Below are 24539 nucleotides of genomic sequence, written 5' to 3'. Positions count from 1 at the left end.
ACCTTTTTACTTCCTCCCCAGATGGTTGGGTCACCTCCAAGGTGCGGGGGCTAAGAGCACAGCAAGGCTCAGCAGAGCCCAGCAGGCAGAGGTGGATGGACATTCTGGAGTGAGGTCCCTGGGGCCAGACAGACCCAGCAGGGTGGGGCAGGACAGAGCAGGCCTGGAAGGACCTGCAATCATACAAATGGGCAGGGCTCTGCCTCCAGAGGGGAGTGGACTCCAGCAGGCAGGTGGCCTGAGATTCCAGCAAGAGGCACACAAGCCAGGAGAGAAAAGAGACCTCAAGTCTGGGAACAGGAAGTACCTGCTCCCTGCATAGGACAGCCCGATCCTGGGAGCTAGAGCAATCATCCCAAGGACTAAGAGTGCCAGGCAAGGGGTGGGGAGAAGGACAGGAGAGATGGGAAGCACGTCTTGCCGTCCCCTCAGAGGCTTCCTTGCAGGGACCTGAATGACACTATAGTGCAGGCTGGATGAGCTCGTCATGCTCCCCACCTGGTGCTCCGAGACTGGTCACGGAGGAGCCGAGGAAGTGACCCCCTCATGCTCGAGCTAGAGAGTAGGGCCTGTGGAGGTCACAGTGCCCAGGCCAGTCACCTCCGGCTGTACCAGCCTCATGCATGTGCCCAATGTGCCCTTAGAATGCTACCTCTGTGTGTGCCGTGGGGAGGATGAGCTAGGAGGCTATACAGCACCTAGTGGGGGTTAGCACTGAGCCTATGTTATTGTATTAGGTCGGTGTTAATAGCTACTGTTACTGATGACAGGATTTTTTTAATGCGGGGGCTTGGGCCCCACCTACTGAATCCACCACTCATGGGTGGAACTCAGGCAGCTGTGTTTTTTAAAAAACTACCAAAGGTATTTGGCAGGGATTGGAACAGGCAAAATTTTTACTTTTCACTTCATTTCTTCATGGTTTCTTTGGTTTGTTTATACTATGAACATGTTTTAAACGACTAGATTAAAAATACATACACAAATATATCGTGGGTTTGGGAACCACTTGCTAGAAGAGGCTGGGCGGGGTGGGCAAAAAGAAAGCCACAGCTCCTGGGAGGGTGGGCACAGCCCCTGCTGGGTGCTGCCGGAAGTCACCCAGGAGCACCAGCAGGAGATGCTTAGAGTGTGTTGCCAAATATTCAGCATTAACCCCCCCTCCCCGCCCCCGAGGCACCATGAGTGGCAAACAAAGAATCATGCTAAAAGAAGCTCTGCTCCTCCTCTCCCGCTGGGAAGGAAAGCAGCTGGCAGTTGGCAGACTTTTCCGGAAGGTTTCCTGATAACCTCCCCACCCCCACCCTCTACACTCACCTAGGCCCAGCCACCTTCCTTCGAAGAGGTCAAGGACTCAACAAGTTGCCAAAGAGAGGCGGCTTGGGAAGTGGCTGTCTGGCATAGCCCAGGGTCTGCACTGTCCCAGGAGTGCTTAGTCACTTTCCAAAACAGGAGCCATGACCCTTCCACTCACCCATACACATCTGTCTCTTTTGGTCAACATGCAAGTGTGTGTGTGGATGTGCCCCGAGAGTGTGGTGAACTAACCTGAGATCCCAGCATCCAGGGACGACCTTGGTGCCTGACCCTCTCTCCCGTTGGGGCAACCTCAACCCGTCACCCCCGTCCCTGTTGTATCTCAGGGATTGGGACATCTCCCTTGGTTCCTCAACACCCAATGCACAGAGAGGACACCAGACTGCTGCTAGTCACACAGCAATGACAAGGCCAATCCAGGCTTCTGGCCATGAGGCAACACTCCTGCCGGCATTCCTGCCTGCCCTGTCTCTAGCTCCCAGCCTTTCACAAGCTTGGACTTTTCACACTGACTGTGTACCACGTGGGGCTTCTGGCCCTTCAGAGACCCTCACTCTACCCCCAGCCACCCCCTCTGCTGATCCTCTTTGACCTGCAAGACATGGGGGGAGGTCGGTAACTGGAAGAAAGTGCTGAGCTCCCAGCAACACTAAGCCAGGGAAGAAAGGCAGCAACACACAGTCCAACATGAGGCCTGCTGGGAGGCCTGCTGGGAGCAGCATGAGCCTCCTGTACCAGCCACTGTGAGGACGGCCACGAACCTGCACCTGCTGGCCCCTGGCCCCACACAGCTGTGCCTGTCAAACACCTGGACACTCTGCCAGCCTCTCACACAACATCTCCCGCACTGCACAAACCATGGATTGTACAGCTCACACCTGCCCCCACCTCACCCAACAGAATTCTCTCCACCACCAGGCGGTCCCAAGGAAAGCATATACACCATTTCATTCAGGGTGGGGACTGGCATCTTTGAAGATAACCCTTTCCAACACACGAACCGTGGTTACCACCATCACTGTCTCAAACACACAGTAATGGCAAGAAGCTCATCTCCTGGGCAGGCTTCCCAAATTTTAATGTCCACAATCACCCAGGTATCTTGTTAAAATGCAGATTCAGATTCTTCAAGTCTGGTGTGGGGCTCTAGGCTTTGCTTTTCTAACAAGCTGCTGGGGATGCTGATGTCACTGGCCCAGGCCTGCTTCTAAGGTCTTAGGGCCATGGTTCTCAAACTCATCTGCAAATTAGAGTTATCTGGGCATCTTTTCCAAAACTCAGATAATATCCCAGACCCACTCTCTGGAGGACCCAAGAGTGGCATAGCTGAAGCCAAGCGCACTTGGAGTTCACTGGCCCCTCTCTGAGTGGCAGGTGCTGTCCTAGGTGCTGGGTGCAGAGTAGCCCACACTCTTGAAGTCTACAGCCCAAAAAGGGAGGTGGGTATTAAACAAGGGGCCTTATCAGTAAACAGGATGAGTCTAGGTCAGGGAAAGCCATAAAGGAAATAAACAGTAATAAGAGAGAGAAAATAGGTCGGGCGTGATGGCTCACGCATGTAATCCCAGCACTTTGGGAGGCCAAGGTGGACAGATCATCTGAGGTCAAGAGTTCGAGACCAGCCTGGCCAACATGGTGAAACCCCATCGCTACTAAAAATACAAAGAAAAAAAATTAGCCAGGCGTGGTGCTGGGCGCTTGTAATCCCAGCTAGTCGGGAGGCTGAGGCAGGAGAATCGCTTGAACCCAGGAGGAGGAGGTTGCAGTGAGCCAAGATCGCACCACTGCACTCCAGCCTGGGTGACAAGAGTGAAACTCCATCTCAGAAAGAAAAAAAAAAAGAGAGAGAGAGAGAAAATGGAGGAGGCCTCGTTAGATTGGGGGGTCAGGAAAACCTCTCAAAGGATGTGACCTTAAGCTGAGACCTGAAGGCTGAGAAACAGCCATTCATGAAAGGAGCCAGGAGATGGCGTTCAGGCAGAGGGAATGGCAAGGGTAGAGGTCTGGAGGGGAGAAGTGACAGTGAGTGGCAGAAGAGCAGGGAAAGGAGGGCCCATCTGGTGTCTCAGTCCTCACCTGTGAGGCACAGAGCTTGGCCTGTCTGGGTGAGGCTGTTGTCTCCAGCCTCGAAAAAATGAAAAGAAGGAAAAAGGGAAGGTCTGTTCTCATGACACCCCCAGGAAGAGCAGCCCCCACCCCTGCCATAAGTATCACCCATGGGCTCGGCCCTGGGTCCTGGTCTAAACCAAGCAGTACAGGTAAGGGGAGAGAGGAGAGCCCTGGAGGGTGGGCAGGGTAGAGATCAGGCACCTACCTCTGGCTGACAGCTTCTTGGTGTTGATGATCTTGGCAGCATACTCCTGGCCAGCCAGCACCTTCACACACCTTCGCACCACGGAGAAAGCTCCCCTAGGAGGACAGAGAAGGTGGAGAGAGTGAGGGAACACCCAAGGGCTGTGTCCCTAGGAGATGTTGGAGTTCACGTCGCTGCCCTACGCTAGAAGAAAGCCCTTCATCAGCGCTGCTCAAGCTCACAGGGGCTTCTGTGGCCCAACTCAGGGACAGAGCGAGGCCAGAGAGACCCAGAAGATGGACCCAGAAGCAGAAGATGAGAAGCTTGGCCTCAAGTGAGAGGAGCCTGCCAACGTCATCAAAGTTGGGCTCACCACGCTGTAAAACATTAGAATCATGTAGTGTTAGAACTGCAGAATCCAGGTCTCTGAAAGTTTTTAGTGTTTTATTCTTTCAGTAGGTAAACATGGACATGGTTCAAAGTTCAAAAGATATAAAGGTATAGGTAGTAAAATGACTCCCTCTCGCCCCTGTACTACAGCGTCTGAGGTCCCCTTCCCAGAGATTACCACTGTTACTATGTCCTTGAGTCTCTTTCCACAGACGGTGTCCCACACACTAATGGTACTGGACATTGTATACTGTTCTCCACCTTCCTTTTTTCAGTGAATAATATATTTTTAGAGATCCTCCTTCCGTATCATAACATAAGAGTTCCTTGTTACTTAGTATGTAATTGTATGGCTATCTGATCCTTTATTCAGCCAGTCCCCTACCGATGGGCACTCAGATTAGTTTCAATCTATAGCCATTACAAACAATGCTACAATGACTAGCCGTGCGTGTGTGCATTAGAATTATATATCCTATGTATGCATGTGTCTGTGTGGGATACATTTCCAGAACTTATGTTATCTGGTCAAGGGGTAGGTGTTGTTTGCTGATTTCAATGGATAATAAGAGATTGTCCATATTAAAGATTGTACCAACTCACCTTCCCACTAGAATGCAAGGGTGCCAGTTTTCTTTGCCCTTGTCAACACAGTGTATTATCAAACTTTTTATGTCTGCTAAAGAGACAGGTGGAAAATGGCAATTTGCTGTAATTCAATTTGTAATTGTCATATTAAGAGTGAAGCTGAGCATCTTTTCATGTTTTAAGAGACTCTTGGGATTTTATCCTCAAACTATTAGTAATTATAAGAGAACTTGGGGCAAGGTCTGTGAGTTTTCCACCTCACAGGGGAAAACATTGTCACCACGTAGAATGTGGCCCATTTCCTACCTCATTTGATTTTTCAGGAAAAGCTACAAAACTAGATATTGATGAGAAATTTCCCAATTTTTAAATACTGGCACCTATTCCAAAAGAATTTGAGGATGGTATTAGGCCAAACAAAACTTGTCTAAGGGCTAGATCTGGAGTCTAGATGCCATTTTGCTCTCTTTGCCACAAAGGCCATGCTCTCCAATCCCTTCATATACAGAGGAGACTCCTAAAGGGCCCGATACTGACCGTGGTCACCACTATAGCACCCTAACCCCATGCTAATGGAAGAAGAGAGTCTCCTGGGCAGGCTTCCCAAATCTAAATGTCCAGGGAAGTCACCCAGGTACCTTGTTAAAATGCAGATTATGATTCCTCAAGACTTTGAGTTCCAGTGTAGATTGCTCAAGGTCAAATGGTTCATAATAGGCAGAGCTGTGTCTAGAACTCAGATGTTAGCACTCTTGGGTGTGTGACTTCCACACCAAGTAAGCCTTCCACTTCCTGGCAGGCTGGGCCATGCCCAGGTTTTTGACATGGCTGCACACATCACATCCTCCAAACTTGGATGCCCCATCCCAAGCTTATGGGCAGCTCCAAGCCCACAAAAAGATGAGGCTGACAAGGCAGAGGAAGATGCTGGCAGGCACTGAAGAAGCCTGCAGGCTAGCACAGATGCCTGCTCTGCACACAGCCCTGAGCATGGTATCACTGGCTTCATGTCTAGGCAGCAGGAAATGAGTGGCTGGGAAACTGTAAAGAAGGATGAGGAGGAAGGAGCCAGGATACGGACTAGAGACCAAGAAATATAACCTTGTAGGAAAGCTAAAGGGGGCCAGAATTCATGGGCATGCAGAGGGCCTCGCACAGCTGTGGCTCCTCCTTGGGGCACGCAGCCTGTCCATATGGTACCAGGAAGAAAGCAGCAAGACCACAGTCCCCTCCCTGAGACTCTCCCCTGCTGTGCGGCCCCTATTCCATGCTTCCAGAGCACCCCTGCTTAGAAAAAATTCATTTTTCTTCCATCATTCCCACAACACTTCTGGCCACCAGCTATAAAGGGTTTTTTTTTTTTTTTTTTTTTTTTTTCACAGCAACTTATTCTCTGGACACCAGTTGGGTATCCTATAATTCAGTTATGAAACTACCTAGAGTTAGTGCAGACCCCACAAGCTAAGGGCTAAAACCTACAAGACGATCGCCTTGCTTCAGATACCAATCACAAATAGTGGGTCCTCAGGTTACCCACAATTCTGTCCAACCTGGCTGGTGACCAGGGGATCCCACAACCTCCTCCTTTTAGAATTTTCTATCATGGCTCACAAAACTCAGGAAAATGCTTACTTACATTTACCAGTTGTGCATGTGTGTGTGTGTGTTTACAACAGAGGTTATGATAAAGGGTACAGATAAACAGCTAGATGAAGAGGGGCACAGAGCAAGGTCTGGAAGGATCTTGAACACAGGAACTTTTGTCCCCATGGAGTTGGGGTGTGTCACCCTCGGGGCATGTGGATGTGTTCACCAACCCGGAAGGTCTCCAAGCTCTGTACTTAAGAGACCTTTATGGAGGTCTCATCACTACGCATGATCGTTTATTAACTCAATCCCCAACCCCTCTCCCCTCCCTGAGAATGCAGGGAGGGGCTGAAAGCTCTAAGCTTCTGGCCATGGTTTGGTTTTTCTGTGACCAGTTCCCACACAGGTACCCACCCAAAGCTGCCTCATTAGAACAAAAGATGCTCTCATCACCCAGGAAATTCCAAGGCAGTTGGGAGCTTTGAGTCAGGAACTGGGTTCTAAGACCAAATACTAGAACAAAAGATGCTGTTAGTACCTCTATCGCTTAGAAAATTACAAGGGTTTGGGGAGCTCTGCGCCAAGAACCAGGGATAATGACCAACTACATATTTCTAGATTTCTTATGATATCATAATATCACAACTCTACACCCCCATCTAACTCAGACTGGTGGTGGCTCCTCCACCAGCTTATTTCTCCCACCCTGACAGTGAGTTCCTGAGGGCCAGGACTTTCACTTTCTTCCTCTGTCCCCAGTGCTTTAATACCCAGTGTCTAATGCCAATAGAGCCTCCATGAGTATGACTTGCAGGAGAAGGAGGTGGATTTCAGCAAGAGTGAGAGAAAATGGAGTGAGACAGGAGAGGAAATTTTCAGATGGGGTGTTAGGAATAGGAACAGGCATCTAAGGAAGATGGGGGACAACTGGTCTCTCAAACATGCCCGCCCTACCCAGGGATGGGGATGGACCTCAAAGACCTTTAGGTCCCCCTCTAGCTGGGGGCCATGATTCTCAAAAGCCCTATGAGAAAAAAGCTTAAAGTAGCCACATCTGGGCAAGGTTCTGAGAACTCCAGGAAGAGAAGGGCAGGAAGCAGGGAAGGCTGTGAACTCCAGGGTGCAGGAGCTGGGTCTCGTCCTGCTCATCAGCACCTGACAAAGCTTGGTCCAGAGCTATAGCTCAATTAATATGTGTGGGTGGATGGAGGAATTGAGGAAGGGATGGTTGTACAGCAGGAGGGAGGGATGAGTGTAATTTCTCTATTAGAGAGGCAAAACTCCATTCTAGGTAAAGACCTTAGATCAATGATTATCAAACTGGCTGCCTGAGAATTCCCTGAAGGATCTTTGAAAAAACAGATTCTGGCCGGGCATGGTGGCTCATGCCTGCAATCCCGGCACTTTGGGAGGCCAAAGCGGGAGAATCACTTGAGCCCAGGAGTTTGAGACCAGCCTGGGCAACATGGCGAAACTCCGTCTCTACTGCTGGGCATGGTGGTGCATGTCTGTGTTCCCAGCTACTCAGGAGGCTGATGTAGGAGGATCACTTAAGTGCCGGAGTTGGAGATTGTAGTGAGCTGAGATAGCATCGCTGCACTCCAGCCTGGGTGACACAGCAAGACTCTGTCTCAAAAGAAAAAATAAGCAGATTCCGAGGTCCCACCCAGACCTCCTAAATCAGCACCTCTGGGTGTAGGCCCAGGGAATTTGTAATTTCATTTTAACTCTGTCTGTGGGTGATTTTTTCTCAGGCAGCCCAGCACTGCCCAGCGCCTTCCGGGGAAGTCCTGCTGGGTATCCTGTCTCCCTTGGAAATCTGCACTGATAGGGGCCAGCGAGGGCTCTGCTCAGGGAGGCCTGACAGGCCCCATGAGACTGGGCTCTGGCTCAGTGAGCCAAGGCCGTAAGAGCTATGTCTATAAAACAAGAGAAGCCATACTTGCTGAAGTTCCTCTTCCGAACAGCACCAAGCTTTTGTGTAAATTAGAGGCTCCTCACCAGGAGTCCATGCCATAGATGGGGTAGTGCGGGGACCCTGAGCCCCTTGAAGGACACCTGTACATCCAAGTGTAAGCAAGTGCATTTTTTGGAGGGAGGTAAGGGTGCATAGCTTTTATCAGATGCTCAGAGGGAGGAGTTTCTCAAAACAAGCTTAGAGCTGGTGATCCGGAAGGCAACAGCCCCTCACAAGCCCAGAAGTCTTCTTTCCTTCAAATGTACATTCACCACTAAGCACCGTTTTGACCCTCACAGCAATCCTGTGGAGTTGGAATTCTGCTCTCCCATTTAACAGATCAGGAAACCGAGGCCTCAAGTGAGCAGGCATGTTCCTAATTGAGGCTGTGAGGAGAATCCAGGTCCCTTGCACTTTTTCTTCTGACTCAACCACGACAGGAGAATGTGGTCCTCAAGAGCAGAGGCTCTGGGGTCACAAAGACTCGTAGTCCAATCCTAGCTCACCCCCAACTGTGTGATGCTGAACTTGACACATCACCTTTCTGCGTCTTCCTGTTAGAGGGTAATAACAGCCTCTACCTCCTGGGTCTGTCGGGGAGATTAAGTGAGGTAACTGGTGCAAAACACTTGACACAGTACCAAGCACATGGGACATGGTTTGGGGAGAAGGGGGGCAAATGAGGCGAGAAAAGGGGCTGGGCTGCTACCTAGGCACCCCCAGGCTCCAACCCTACCTGCCATGGCGGTAGGGATCAGAGGAAAGTCATAGCCAAAATGAGAATGAGGGCAGTGAGTCGGCAGCCCTAACCTCCTCCCTTTTTTATCTTCTGTTTAAAAAAGAAAAAAAAAAAAAAAAAAAACATGTTTCTGTATTCTTGTCCTGCATGAACAAGTGGCCACAGCCCAGAAACCCTGGCAAACAGAAGAGCCAGCCCACTCCTCTTGTGGCCCTGAGCTGAGCAGGCAGCCAGCAGATGGGCAGGTGGGCAGGAACTTGGGAACAGGACAGGGCAGGAGAGGCAAGGAGGCCAAGGTTGGGAGGGCGGGGTGGGAGGCGATGGCCAAGAGTCCCAAGAGGAAGAGATGAGGCCTGGGTGTGAGGGCTGTGGCAGATGGCCATGGGCAGTCCTGGAAGTGCCTGTGAAAGTGTTTCTGAATTCCTCGAGAGGTGTAGGGGAATGCCCCTGGGTGCAAAGGAGGAGGGGTGGGGGAAGTGTTCCTGGGTGCAAGGGGTGGGTGTCTGGCCATAGGCATGTATGGGCAACCTGGTCTAGCCCCTAAGAGTGTGATGCTGTGAGGCTGTAGGTGTGACAAAGCACATGTATATCACCCTAGGTATGAAGCGTGTATCCATGTGAGCCAGAGGGTCACAGAATGTAGGCAGGGAAGGGTGTGTGGGGGACAGACAGACAGGCAGACACTGGAGGAACCAAATCTCAGCCCTCAGCCCTGCTGGGAGGACTTAGGCAAGAACCGGCCCCAGTGAGGGCCACAGTCTCTTCATCTGCAATGTGGAGGCTAGGGTAGGGATGAGGCTCAGGAACGCAGTAGCTTTTCAGCTCATACCAGTGCCATCCAATAGAACTTCCTGTGATGATGCACACACTCTGAGCTGTCCACTGCAGCAGCCACCAGCCACAGATTCTACAGAGCACTTGAAATGGGACCAGCGGAACTGAGCACCAAATTTCTTATTTTATTTAATCTAAATAACTATATGTGGCTAATGACTGCCACATTGGAGAGCACGGTTCTACATAGAGAAGAGCAGGCACTCCTGAATCAGACCAAGCAGAGTTCACATAGTGGGTCAGCTACTTCCTAGCAAGCTACTTCACCTCAGTAAGCCTGTTTCCTCTCTACTGCAAAATATGGACAGCAACAGTACCAACCCTATGCAGTTGTTTCAAGGATTCAATGAGATAATAAGGCAGGCAATGAGTTTGGCAGAGTCCCTGGGGTATAGTAAATGCTCAAGGAACAATGCCTTGTGTAGGCATCATTATCCACAAAGGGAGGAGGACAGCTGGCATCATCAGAAACAAAATGGACATTGTTTGCCAAACTCGGGGAAGAAGCAAGCCAAGGTGGAGGTGTGTGGGAGCCATAGCGAGGTGGGGAAGGGGCAGCTCACCAGGGCTGAATAGCCTGCCCCGAGAGTGGACGAGAAGGAGTGTGGGCAGGCAGGGAGGCCCCCCTCCGGCAGACAGACAGAGAGGGCACAGTGACAGTGAGTCCGGTGCGCGTGGCTGAGAATGTGGGAACGTGCTAATGGGCTGTGAAAAGGAAGATTCACGCTGGGAAATTGCTTTCCAGCTGCCTGGCAGGCAAGGTGTCCTGGGCGTAGCTGGCTGCCAGCCCACAGGGGCCCACCGCCCTCTCTGGCCTGAAACAGCAGGAAGAGTTGACATGGCAGTCAAGTGCAGCTCCAGGAGCACTAGATGGGGAGCCAGAAGACCTGAGCCCTCACTCAGCTTGGCTACCAGCTTGCTTACTCTTCTGGGCCTCAGTTTCCTCATTCGAAAGATGGGACCAGCCCCGCTTCTTCCTGGGGACGTTTGTGAGGGGTCTCTGCTGCCCACGACTGGTTGCTGCCACTTTCTCTAAAGGAAGCCTCTTCACCTTCACCCCAAACCACTCAGAGCCACGTTACACCTGTGAGTCTCAGCAAACAGGAACACTTATTATCTATTGCGGCCTTCTGGGGACAGCACTCACCAAACACTTCCCTCCACTCTGGGCTCCATGGGGGTCTGATTGTCTGGGCCCCTTATGGTAGTCTTTAGTGTCTGCTCTTCATTGACTGTTTCCTCAAATATGCTGAGGTCTCCCTCCTTCCAGAAAAATAAAACAACCTCCTCAAATAAAACAAAACAACCAGGAACCCTTCTCTCGACCCAGCAGCCTGGGCTGTTTCCTTCCTCCCTTCTTCTTTGCTGCCAAACTTCCAGAACAAATGTCCGACATCCGCCGCCTCCTCTTCCCACCTCCCACACTCCATGAACCCACCACAATCTGGCTGCCGCCCCCGGGGCTCCATGAAAGAAATGCCTGCGCCAGGTTCGCCCACCCATGCCTCCTCCCACCCTCACCACTACCCCTTGCAGTCCCCACTGGAGCCTAATGCACCTTGCCTACCCCACCCCAGGTAGCATTTGGCCTCACTGAAAATAGCTTTGAGCTCACCCTTCCTTTTGTTTCTGGGTCGCCGTGCTCTCCTGGTCTCCCCAATCACTGAAAATGCCTTCGCTGCCCCACCTTCCCTCAGTATTGCTGCTCCCGGCCTCTTTCCACCCACCCTCTTACCACTCCCGCCCATCCCTTCTACCGGGGGCCATTAACTGTGATCTCTGGGGAGGCTCTGGACATTTGTGAACCCACTTAAAACTGTATTAAAATGATTCTGTGTCTGTGCATTGTTCTGGGCAAAGGATGCATAGTCATCAGCTCTGCAAAGGAGTCCATGACTTCCCAAATAATTAAAGCCATTGACCATCACCCAAAACTGAAATCCACATCCAGAGTCCCCCCCGTCTTCGGAACTCTAGCCCCGTATTTTTAGCTACTCATTATCTTGCCTAGATGCTACATGGCAGGCACCTCATAATCAAAGCCCAGCCTCTTCCCCAAAATTTCCCCACTCTTGGTTAAGATACTTAAGCATTTCACTTCTCTGAGATGAGCTGGGGGTGATTTCAGAAAATTCCTGGTCAAATGCAGATAGATCTGTTATCTGTGAGAGAATCTGCATCCAAAACCCTTTGGTGGTCAGTAACACATAGCCCAGGCTGGCTGATTTGATCACCCAGGATGTGGAACCCAGAATAGACAGGTTAGAATGCCTGGGGGAAGGGAAAGAGCTGGGGTGGGCCACAGAGGCAGCACCATGCACTGGGCTAGAGTGTGGGCCACATGTGGCTCCATCAGAACTTTGTATAGCCCACAATGTCTTACTTTTGAAGTCCACCCCCTCCTATTCCAAAGCTGAAGAAACTGGGGCCAAGACCTTGAACCCAGGACTGCTGATTCATAGTCCATTGCTTTTTCCAATACCCGGTACTCTCAGATTAGAGGGGGTCCGACCTTGAGGCCCACAGTCGGACTTTGGAGTAGGAGGAACTGTGGAAAATAACAGCATTCTACATGTTGCAGTGAGTGGGCATTTTGGGAGGGGGAGAGTACCCACAGCTTATTTGAGATTCTCTGAGGACTCTGGATTCCTAAAACAGTTAAAAAGCTGGGGTCAGTTTTATTCAGAAACAATAAGAAGCTTTTAGGCCTCAGCTTACCCATCTGTGAAATCAACTGTTGATAAGTAATTTTTAAGCCTTCTCTTTCTTTCTTTTTCTTTCTTTCCCATTTGGGCATTAGTACCTTTTCTTAATAATAAGCAAACAAAACACAGCTATGCAGCTTCTCAAATGGTGACTAGATCACTATCCCCTTTGCTTGACTCTCCCCACTTCTTCCCAGCTCTGTGAGCAGAACTCCACAGAACAAAGCATTATACAGCCAGAAAATCCTAGGACCTATTACTGAAACCACACCTCTCCCATCCTCTCAACCGCCTGCGGCTGCAGCCACCCACTCCCAGACTCTAAAACATGCTGCAGGGACGCAGTGTGCTTGAGCTGTCCCGCACTGCCCCCCGCCCCCAAACACCAAACCAGCAGAAGTCTTGTGGGGGACACAGAAGGGCTGGGATCCGGAAGAATCTGTTTGCTGCAGGGAACATTGAACCAACAGAAGTTCCAACATATTCCTTGTTTTGGCTGCGCAAGGGTTTTTTCGAATGGGTCACAAAAAGAAAAATAGAAAAATATTCTATTTTCTCTTTACAGTGCTTAAAGGCAGGGCCAGAGCCCAGCAAAGCAGGGGATATGCCAAAGGGTGACTTTCTCCTCAGTCTTTGATGGCCTGGCCCTGTCCAGAGTATATACCATGAAGGTTTTCAGAGGCCCAAGCATCAGAGAGAGAGAGAGGCCTCCAGGGATAGGACGGCCAAGCACTGGAGTGGACAGACACTGGAGTGTCCAGTTCTCATGTGTCACTAGCTTGTGTGACCATGGGCAAGGGCCTCGTCCTCTCTGGGCCTTAGCTTGCCATCTGTAAGACAACGGAGCCCTCTTCCCTCCGATATACTGAATTGAATTGAGGGTACCCTGGCTCTAAACCATCTCCCACTTCATTCTTTCAGCAAAGCATCTCCCCAGACGAGGGCAGGGACCTAGGGCAGGAGGCCTGCAAGGAAGGTAAGGCCGTGGATGAGAGTGGGAATTTTCACATCTCTGCTGCCAGAGCACTAGCTCCTGAGGCCGCAGCCAGCTGTGGGATGCAGGAGCAGTTCTGACCATTGGAATGTCTTCCTTCTGTGGAGCTAAAAGCTACCTCCCTTACTCTACATAGTCGGCAGCTCTGCCTCTAGGGCCTCTCAGGCCCCAGGACATCTCTGCAGACACGGGGGTTGGGGAAGGGAGAGACATAGTCCCTGAGGGGTCTCTTCTGTCTGCCAAAGTCCCTCAGTTCCTTGGCGTTCTCTCACTTGATTCAGCCTCCAGACCTTCACCACCCTGCCTGGCCCCCCTTCCAGACAATCTACAGGTTTTTAATAGTCCTGCTAGGACCCAACATCTGGAAATTGGGGTCAGGCTGAATGGGCCAGAGAAGAGTGGGACCCCAGATCCCCCTAGGGCTGACATGCTCCACTGAAATACATACCTCAGAGCTTCTGTCTGAGTTGTTCCCTCTCTCAGGAACACTCTTTCACCCTCTTCCCTCTGGTAACTCTTCTTCCTCTCTCTTACTTTCTCTCTCTTTTATAGAGACAAGGTCTCTATCACCCAGGCTGGAGTGCAGTGGCATGACCATAGCTCATTGCATCCTCAGACTCCTGGGCTCAAGCAATCCTCCCACCTCAGCCTCCCGAGTAGCTGGAACTACAGGCATGCACCACTGCATCCAGCTAACCTCTGGGTAACTCTTATTTAGCCTCTAGCTCCCTAATGTCATCGCTTCAGGGAACTTTCCCTGATACCTCCCTCATCCCAACTAATTGAAGTCTCTTTGCAGCTCACAATTCCATGTATGTGGCCAAAGCCCTTACCCAGTTGCATTTAAATAATGATTTCTGAAGTGATTTAATTAATGTTGGCTTTGCACTGGATTGTGAGCCCCGCGAGGGCAGAGACTACCTAAGTCTTGCATGTGGTGCATGCTGGGCTCAACCTAGGACTGGGAACAGAGTACGTGCTCAGGAAATACCTGTTGAAAGGATGCAAGGATCCCAGATGTGTTCCTCTTTTTATATGACCCCAAGACACCAAGGCTCTCAACCTTCTCCAGCACAAAACGTCTCACTGGCCTTACAGTCCCACCTGACACCGTGGTAGACAGCCATGCCGCACGAGGACCTGGAGGACCTCGGCTTGGTCTCAGCCGGTCGGGCTATACCTGCACTCAGCAGGTTGCCTGGGGTGGGAGGCTTCCTACAGTGCCAGAGAGAAGCTCCAAGAGAGCGCCACAGGTGGTTCACATGCGGAAAGGGGACTGCAGCAAAGAGGGCAGAGACAGAGACAGAGGCAGAGGCAGAGAGACAGAGACAGAGTGAAACCAGAGAGATGGAGAGAAGAACACAGAAAAAGACAAGCAGACAGACAAAGTCAGAGAAAGCCCAGAAGCCCAGCTAGCACCATCTTGCTATCCCTGCACTGGGAGACGGACTCGTGCTCTATGCCCTATCACAGCCAGTGTGTGTGTGTGTGTCCATGTGCATGTGTGTGCTCCCATGAGCTGTGTGAAGACGCACATGTGTGTGTGAGCACGCATGCATCGGCAACAGGATGCGAGTGTTGCACTCCAAAGCTCTGCCCTCACCCCACAGAGAGGGTCACGGCCCAGACTGCAGGGTATGCTGGCAGTGGTGTCACTGTGTGCTTGTGGAGGGAGGTGGGGAGGAAGGGAGGGAGGGAGGGAGGCTCAGCAGAGTGTCAGTGTGTCTCAGCCTGTGTGGGGGCGGCTGCGCGGGGGCGGAGGGCTGCGGCGTGCACCAGAACATGTGCGTGCCTGCCGCTCTGATGGCTTGGAGGACAGGGAGGAAAGCTCGTCCCTTCCCTGTTCCTGCCACCCTTTCCTTGAGGTCTTGACCCTCAATTTCCTGTCCTTTGGCCTCTGGTCCCTGCACATCATCTAGTCCCCTAGCCTGGGCCCTGTCTTTCCTGTGGCCTTGGACAAACCACTTCTCTCTGAATGTTGACTCCCAGAGACCAAGCCAAGCACCATCTATGCAATGAGCAGAGCATCTCCATGGTCCTTACAATTCTGATGTTCTGGAGGTCTGCAATTTCCCATGAGTGCCCTCCACAGAGGGAGGTTACAGAGAGTGGCATCTCTAATGGGGCACTGCAGGCATCTCCAGAGGTATTATGATCCCCATTTTACAGATGGTAAAGCCGAGGCACACAGACGGCAAGTGATTCACCCAGGATGGCCCAGTAAATTAGAGGCAGAATCATGATTGGAAAATCAGCAACATCAGAGTTCCCCTGCCCACAGGGCCACTTCTCTTCCCTTGTTAGTGGACAAGACGGAGGATGATCCCCAGATACGGCACCAGTCATGATCCCTCTCAGCAGTCTTCCCCCCATATGCTGGGTGCTGGAGACCTGGACACAATCCCCTGAGCCAGTCTCTCCACCTCCTCAAGCTGTGGTCTCCTCATCTGTAAGTTGGATGAGTAAGCCCTGCCTGCCTCCTTCAGAGATGAGCTCATGGATAAAGAGCCTTGCTGGCCCCGAAGTGCTGTGGATAGGAGAGGGCGTAAAAGGTGGAAGAAAAGCACGGCCCCCAGTCTTTGGGTGCATGGATGCCCAGTGTCCTCTCTCCAGCATGACATTGTCCATCCAACAGCTCTGCCTGGGAAAGGCAGGATTGCTAAGCACATTCTACAGATGTTAGAGCCTGGGTCCCATGAGAGGACTTGAGCACCCAGGCCCCAGGACCTCAGTGTAGGGAGTTGCCTCTGGGCCACACTGCCACCCGTGGAGCAACCCAGGTGAGAAGGAGCTTAGGTCAAGGAAGCTGCCCTCTCCTCCCTGTCAACCATGCTGGCCAACTGCAGCCTTTGCAACTCCTTCTCTGACCCCAGCTCTGCCTTGGGTCAATTTCAGATCTCTGTTTCTAGAGAGAAGAGAGTAGGCTAAGCTCTCTCTCCAGTCTCTCTTCCTCCATCTCTCTCCCTCTCTCAAGTGAAATCTCCTTTGGAGACTCTTCCTATACAGCCCAATGATGACACAGGCTGCAGGGCAACTTCCTGCCTTTCTAACCTCTCCTGGGGGTAGGATCAGAAGCCTGGAGAATGCCAATAGCTGGAAAAGGCTCGTTTTCTACTTCCTTGAACGTGACCCCTTCCCTGGGCCCTCTGGTGCATCCGTAGCAACCCCTTTGCCCAATAACCAGAATTCTTCCCTTTCTCAGAGAGGTCTTTGGAGAAGGCTGTGTATGCTGGGAGCTCTGGCCTGCCCACTTCAGTCCACACTGAACCCTGGAGCTGGTGCAGCATGCGTCCTGCAAGCTTTGGTGCCGCTAGGGTCTGGGCTTTTATTTCTCCCATCCTCAGGAGAGAAGAGGATTGGGTCAAAGGAAGAGGGATGAGCTCATCTCTGGATCCCAAGAGACAGCCCCACCCCAACCTTCTAGGAGACCGGAATCAAGTTCTTGACTCATCTGAATTCATATGCTTCAGTGGAACCTGCAGTCGAGTAGCATCAAGAGGCTCCAGAAGCCTTGCCCAGGGCCCTGGCCCCGGTCACGGGTTCCCAGAGGGCTGCCCACCAGGGCTGGAGAAGAGCAGCTCCTCTCACATCCATAGCCAGCCCTACCCGGACTCCTCAAAGGCCTGCAGTCCTGAGCAAGACCTCACTGGGCAGGATGCCAGAAGCTCTCTGGAGGGACTTGCCCTCCTCTCCAGTTGGGCAGCCCAACGCCTTGAAGAAGGAGACCCAAAGGCTCCCACGTGCCCTTTTAGGGCCAACCTGGCTGCCTCTTCCAGCCACCCTGCTAGTGATCTGAAGTGGGTTCTGGAACGGGGGCTTAGCTTTTGGGTGGTGACTGCAGTGTCCCAGCTGGCAGGAACTGTGGGTCATCAGTTGAAGGATGGGCCCTGCAGGTACCCTCATGGCTTCCTCCCACAGAAGAGGCCAGCCACAGAGGAAGCACGGTTTGGTCAACCTCCTCCCAGCCCCGGATGGGCCAACTCCAGACAAAAGGTACAAGCAGATTCCGTTCCTCACTTTCAGCCTTGCCCAGCCTTTCAGAACAACAGTCTCCCCGGTAGCAATTGGCACTGGGGGCCCATCGTGCACCAGGCTCAAGGCTGCATCTCTACATGCACCATCTTACTGAATCCTCGCAGCCCTTTTTATCTCCAGACTACAGGTGGGGGTAAAGAGGTAGCATTGCCTGCCTGGTGTCACAGAGCTATGGGTGGTGAGGGACAGAGCCTATGTCCCTAATGGCCATGCAGGGCACTGCCCCTCCCTGCACCACTGGATGCTCAGACTGACGCTGCCGTGCAGAGCAGGAGCCCCAGGCTCCTCAGTGATGTGCTCTGGCCTTTTTAACACAGACATCATGGGTGCGGAATCAGTCCACTTTATCCCCTTGTCTCTGATACAAGCTTCTGCAAACTTAGGCTCATACACAGTCTTCCCGATGTCCTGCAAGCTCCTGACATTGCATGCAACATTTCGTACGTTTGTGCGTTTTTCCGGGGAATGTAGATTTAGACTTTCATCAGATTCCTGGAGGAATATGTGACCTAAAAAAGGTTAAGAGCAGTCTGATGGTTCTGGAAGGAAGAAGTCTGAAATTGATTAAACAAGGCCTAGCCATGCCTGCTCCCCTCAGTTTTCCTGCCATGGCCACACCATGGCTCCCTTGTCCCTGAAATTCTCTGTGAAGGCTCACAAAGGGTCTCTCTGCCAAGTCGCCCCCACAAAACCCAGTCTTAATGATATCCATCTCCTCTTGGGGCAAAACATCACTTTTATTTTCACTTTGAGCACTTGAGTCACATCTCAACTCCATCTCACTGTACTCATGACGCAGTCCTGCCAGAACCCAGTCTTGGTCACTCCCTGAAAGGCAGCTTCACGGCTAATCAGGGAATTCTTGGGTTCTAGGCGAGCACTGGAAAACACCTGGAGAGGGGTCCCTGCACAAGTTTGTAGATAGCCTCAGTCCTCCAGAGCAGTCCCAAACATTATGTTCCTGCCCCTACCCGCAACAAAAGCACATTCAGAAAAGCCGAAAGTCTGCAGATAAGAGTGAACACACGTACACATGGGTGTGTGTGTGCTCAAGGGAGGCGGTGCATGCCTGTAGGATAGCGTGTGTTTGTCTGTGTGTGTGTGTGTGTGTGTGTGCAAGCAGCCTTCCTGTATACAGTCACAGGGCCACCTCCCACACATATGCAGACACCAGCATGAGCTCACACATGCCTATAACACCCATACTCCCACATAGGCCTGTGAGCCCAGGCCTCACACACGCACACACGTGCGTGTGCACACACACGTACATCATCCTGTGTGCATGACCCCAGCCTTCACATAGATGTGCATATCATGACCTCCCAGGAACACCATTGTGTCCACATCTCACATGAGCCTCCTCACACACCCCTAGACCTCACACACATGCCTTCCTATGTGTACACAGTTCTAACCTGCCATACATGTGCACATATAATGAGTCATGTCCACACCCTTGTTCTCATTCAACCCAGCCAATGGCACTCCTGTGATACTCACACCCATGCACCCTTGCCAGGCACACTTGCATTTTCAGGCCTTACACATGAAGCACCTTTTCCTAGTGCACATGCATGAATGCTTGCATGCTCTTGCAGGGCACACCAGCGTACTCCAGTGTCACAATCAATTCCCCTCAAAAGCCCTTTTACAGCCACACACATCACTCCTCCTTAAAATGCACACTAGTACACACACATTCAGAACTCACACCAGCACACACCTCCCTCCAGGGCCCCTGCCCCGTGCTCCTGCTGCCACAGCAGAAACCAACCAGGGCATCAGTGCTCCTTTGCCCACAAGGCAAACTCTGCCTCCAAAGAGGCATCTTGACCCATCCCAGGATCCTCCAGAAACCCAGCTGGGGACATCCAGGAATCCCTCCCTGACACTCCACACCCTACTGGGTCACCCACAAGGGGCTCCCCTCTTTCCTCACCCTCCCATCCTTCTCTACACAGCAGTCATCAGGGCAGAAAATGAGCTCTGGGCTGGGCAACTTTGCTTGTGCAGAGCCACTGCGCCCTTCATACCCCAGCCCCTGAAACAGTGGTGCCCCCGCTGCAGCTTTCCTGATTGCCCCTCCCCACCTCCCAACACCCAGGAAGCCTGCCATGCTCAAATATTAACCCCTACTGTACTGATGCCCTCACTCCTGGCAGGAGCTGAGAAGGGGAAGGTGGGGAGGGAGAAGTTGGCCACTCTGTACAGTCGCTGTAGGTGTCTAAAGTCAGGAAGAACTACCGGGAGCTGGTGAATTCTCTGTCACTGGAGGTATCTAAGTGGAGGGCAGATGGCCACCTCAGGCAAAACTAGAGAAGGAATTCCAGTTTTGGACCCAGCTGACTAGGAAAATCCCTTTTTAACCCTAAGTCTCTAAGAATCTGTGTGTATCCAAGTTGTGTGTACTTGTGTGCATGTGTGTGCGTATGTGTATGCGTGTACACTGGCATACACTGTTAACCCTTCATCCCTACATACACACTCACCTGGCTAGCTTGGCACGTCTGTGCACCCACAAACATGCCCACGCCCGACTCTGGATGCTCTGTGCACAGGCAGGTGCCCCCAAACCCATGCAGCCTGCCTTCATCTGTGTACACAGGAATGCTCCCCAAGCACTGCAGGCACACACACGGCTCGAGACCCTGACCTCCCTGCCCCCCATGCCCTCCAGGACTCCCTGAGGCACAACTCACTTGCCCAATTCCTCGAAGAGCTGGTACTCTTCCGTGAAGCGGGTGCAGGTGATGGTGGCCATCCTGGCACTGGGCAGGCAGGTGAGGCTTGGGACTGGGGGACCAGGACTGGGGCGCTGCGGCTCTGCTCCCGAACCTAGGGGCCACTTGCCTGCCCGTGCTGCCGAGTGCAAACAGAGAACTGGCTTGACTGATGAGCCCGGGGCTTCTGAGCAGGGCACTGTGGCTGCTCACAGCCTCGCGAGCCTTCGTCAGCATCCAGGTCCCCATGGCAACCACCTCCTAAACGCCCTGTTCCCGTTGCCCCGGTAACTGCCTCCCCAACACCTGCCTGCCTTCCACTGCGAAACCTGCTCTCGGACGCCCTGACCATACCGTACACAATACTGCAAGCCTGTGTGGGCTTGGGGGTGGGATGGACCCAGCACCCCTGGGGTGATGGACCCAAGAAGGGGCTGAAGGAGGTAGAATAGAACAAACTTTGTCCACAAGTGATATTTTCTCTTCCCACCTCCCCCACCTCCAACTGTGGGGCCCTTGTAGCAGACGGGATGGGATTAAGTGGGGCAAAAAGGCAGTTGCCATGGTAACAGCCAGTGGGTGCCGCATTCCGGATGGTCCCCAGGAAAGAATGACAGGATGCAGTTACCCTGGCAACTTCATCTCTAGAGAGACAGGTATTGCCCGGTTGCCCTGGCAACAGCTGGGTTCTAAGGTTTACAGGGAAACGATGGCTAATTCACAGGGATGGCTCTCCCTCTGTGGATCACTGTAGTGTCTGCAACTGTCTCTCTGTTGCTCTCTGTATTTTTTTTTTTTTTTCCTTCTGACTCTGTCTTTCTTGTTATGCTCCTGCTCTTTCAGCTCTTTTACCACCTTGTCCATTACACTAGTGCTCTAGTTTGGCGGAGAAGTGCAGAGGACACCCCAGGATTCTGGAAGGAACAGCCCTGACTGCCTGCTCATCCCCACCTCTCACAGCTGTGACAGTATGCTCCCCTCCAGAGCCCTCCTCTGCAACCTCTCCCCAACCCCATGCCCCCAAGGGGACCATGGTAATCTGGTCTCCTGGGCTCATGTCCCAGTTTCTGCTTGTGCTTCCAGTCAAGGTAAAAAAAAAAAAAAAAAAAAGGCAAGAGGGGACTGTGTGGAGGTAAGCATGGTATGGCTTACCTGGGATAGGCCACTGGCCAGAGACCTGCCGTGAAATCTTCATTCCAAAATTTTGTGGGCACCTTCCCTGCCAACTTCAACTCTTCAGGGCATCAGCCATACCTACAGTCACAAGATCTTACTCCGAGGTCTTGGAGTTAAGAAGAAAAGGGACTGGAGTTTAAGATTAAGGATGTAAGTTTGAGCTCTCATTCTTGGACATTTATTTTTATTTTATTTTATTTTATTTTAGTTATTCTTTATTTATTTATTTTGGAGGCAGAGTCTTGCTCTATCGCCCAGGCTGGAGTGCAGTGGCACAATCTCGGCTCACTGAAACCTCCATTTCCTGGGTTCAAGCAATTCTCCTGCCTCAGCCTCCCGAGTAGCTAGGACAACAGGCGCACACCACCACGCCTGGCTAATTTTTTGTATTTTAGTACAGATGGGGTTTCACCATGTTGTCCAGGCTGGTCTCAAACTCCTGAGCTCAGGCAATCCACCCGCCTCAGCCTCTCAAAGTACTAGGATTACAGGTGTGAGGCACCGTGCCCGGACTTTGGACATTTATTAGCTGAGTGATCATGGGCAAGTCACTCACCCTCTCTGAGTCTCCAGCTCCTTTTCTACACAACAGGGGAACGAAGATGCCCTGCAGAGGAAGGCTGTGGAGATGGAGTGGGCTAAGGGCTGTGAAGGCCTTTGGGAACCATGTAAACAGGAGGCCTCTTTCTAGGCTCCAGGGAGGAAAATGAAGGTTTAAAGCAGGCCCGTGACCACCCCATCACTCTATCTTGGACTTGGAATCTCAGACCCTACATAGCCCTTCCCCTCTCCACTCAGGAAAAAGGGTCCTTGGCCCATTTCGCAGCTTGATGGCCAGAGGCTTTGTGCCAGCACCTGCCCCCGGTGAGCATGGGTTGGCTAAAAGGATCCAGGCATCCAGACCCTCAGGGATTCTCTAGCCCACACCTTCTGAACCTCCACATCGCCTTGCTAGTCCTCTCACTTGTAGGACATGTTATCTGCTTGTTGGTATTCTCCAATCCCACGAAGCCCCTGACTCACTACCCTACTTCCAGGGGCCCCCTGGAGACATCCGGATAATCCCCCCAGTTCTGCCCCTCTTGCTGGGAGTGGGGTTTGGGGGAGAACGAAGGGTGAGCTCTCCTATTCAGCCACCATTCCCAGGAGAGGAAAGGGAGGGCAGAAGAGGGGAAGAGGGGAAGCGAGCAAGGGAGGAGGGGGGTAATGGCTTAGCCACTAATTGCACCATTACCACCTTCGGAAAAAGGGAAAACCACTCAGTTTTGTTTCTGCACACAATATGCTTTCCACTTCAGCCGCCAACGTTGCAATTCAGAGGCAGAGAAGAGAGGCCTGGGCCCGGGGGCCGCACAGCCGGTGGGCAGCAGGCAGGGCACAGAACATGGTGGCCAAGCTACAGGACTATGTGGGGAGGTGAGGGAGGGCTGCACTGCCACCCTCCTGCCCCATACCCTCTAGCCTGATCCCCCAGGAGGGGATGGCTTCCATACAAGAAAGTGCTGCAAGAGCCCTTAGTGACCACTGAGGCCACCTGCCATTGCACAGGGACAGGAGAGGCAGTGTTGCTTAGTAGTTAGGGTGACTCCACGACGTACAGGCTATGTAATTTTGGATGAATATCCTAACTTCTCTGTGCCTCTGTGTCTTCATCTGCATAATTGGGTCAATAATATTCCCTACCTCCAGGCTGTTCTGTACATTAAATGAGACAAGCACAGCGGCTGACGCTATAAATGCTCAATAAATGGGAAATTACTATCGAGAAACTCAAAAGTCCTCTCCCCTCACACACCTCTCCCTGAATCACAGAAGCACACACCATCATCTTGAGTCCCGGTACTTCAGGGCACTGTTCCCTTAGTCTGCGCTAGAGTTTAGCTCGTGGTTTGGAAATCACCTTGTCTAAGCCTAGTTTGCAGCAATTTCTGTAGAACAAAGAACTAGAGCTGGAAGGAGAGGAACCACAAGGCTCTCTAGCTCATCGGGTGCCAAAGGAATGATGATACTGTTTTAAAAGTTCACAGTAAAACAAAAAGCAACTATGCTGTGAGACTATGAGGCTGTATTAATGGAAATCTAATGTTCTGAACTGGGGCAGTCCTGTGTAGCTGGATGCTGGCCTGACCCGTTTCCTCTCCCCATTCCCACTGATGAAATGGAGCATGCTTAGAAGTGAGCAGAGCACGTGGGGAAGGCCCTGGCATCGGGTCCCTCAGAGGAAGGCGTGAAGGAATGGAGGCAGGAAGATGGCCACCTCTCTCTCTGTCTGTGATGTGGACCATGGGGGCAGCCTCTGTGGCTGCTGGGAGCAGGACCAGCACAGCCCCGCTCCCGTCACCTCTTTCTTCCCTACTTCCATCGCTCCTTTCAACTCTTCTTTCTTCTCTCCTCTTGCCTTCCCCTCTCCCTCATTTTTCCTCTTCCTTCCTTTGCATCCTTCCTTCTCAGTTCTCTTTCTCATCCTTTTTACTTCCTTTCTGGCTTCCATCTCCCTCTCTTTCTGTCACTCTTCTCTCCCTCCCCTGCTGTCTTGCACTGTGCATGCGGTCCTGGGGGATGAGCAAGTCAAGGGCTGCAGGATCCCAATAGTGGAGAGATGGCTGGAGAGGTGGAAGAGAGAGGAAGAGGAGGGAGAAGAGGAAGAAGCTCCCTCTGAAAGTCCTACACATGAGCACACACATACTCCTCTGAGCCTTCTAGAGCCCAGCTCAGCGGTGTGGGCACTGCCTCGGACAGGCACCCCCCACCTTCCTGAGGGTAATAGCCACTCTGCTGAGAAGGCATGACTGCTAATTCACCACCTCCCCTGAGCCCGACGGGCTAGCAGCTGTGCCCGGTGGTGGCGGGCACTGAGGAGCAAGCCATGCCTCTGTGGTGGTGAGAGAATGAGCCGATGATTGCATCAGGGGGATTGTTCCTGCCAAACTCCCCACTCCCCAGGGCCAAGGCAGACACGAGGCAGCACGTGTGCCCCCATCTGCAACACGCGTGTGGCATTCGAGAGCAGGCCTGCATGCTATGGGCTGGTGGCCAGGGGTGGGAGCCCTGGAAGTTGCTGAATGCAGCCCTGACATGCCAGAATAGGGATTGGCATGTGAACACAGGCAGTGCCCCATGGAGACAGAAGGGATGAAAAGCGACCAGGGCTGGGTTCCTCCATGGGTGATTGTAGCCCCAGTGGCATTGTGACAGCCAACT

General features: G+C 52.2%; 1 protein-coding gene across 2 annotated transcripts in view; it reads right to left on the bottom strand.

Annotated features, from left to right (window-relative positions):
* Positions 1 to 20708, bottom strand: part of CAMK2A (calcium/calmodulin dependent protein kinase II alpha) — a 70710-nt gene extending 50002 nt beyond the window's left edge. For both annotated transcript variants that reach the window (XM_010373630.2, XM_010373631.2), the window contains exons 1-3: positions 20473 to 20708; positions 20142 to 20301; positions 3632 to 3726 (exon numbers count right to left, since the gene is read on the bottom strand). In XM_010373630.2, the coding sequence (XP_010371932.1) occupies positions 3632 to 3726; positions 20142 to 20203 (157 nt within the window). In that variant the 5' untranslated portion in view covers positions 20204 to 20301; positions 20473 to 20708. The remainder of the gene's footprint in view (positions 1 to 3631; positions 3727 to 20141; positions 20302 to 20472) is intronic.
* Positions 20709 to 24539: the final 3831 nt, after the last annotated feature.

Source organism: Rhinopithecus roxellana, chromosome 3, assembly GCF_007565055.1.
Source record: "Rhinopithecus roxellana isolate Shanxi Qingling chromosome 3, ASM756505v1, whole genome shotgun sequence".
NCBI classification, from domain to species: Eukaryota; Metazoa; Chordata; class Mammalia; order Primates; family Cercopithecidae; genus Rhinopithecus; species Rhinopithecus roxellana.
Note: the sequence above shows the minus strand (reverse complement) of the source record. Positions and strands in the feature narration are given on the sequence as shown.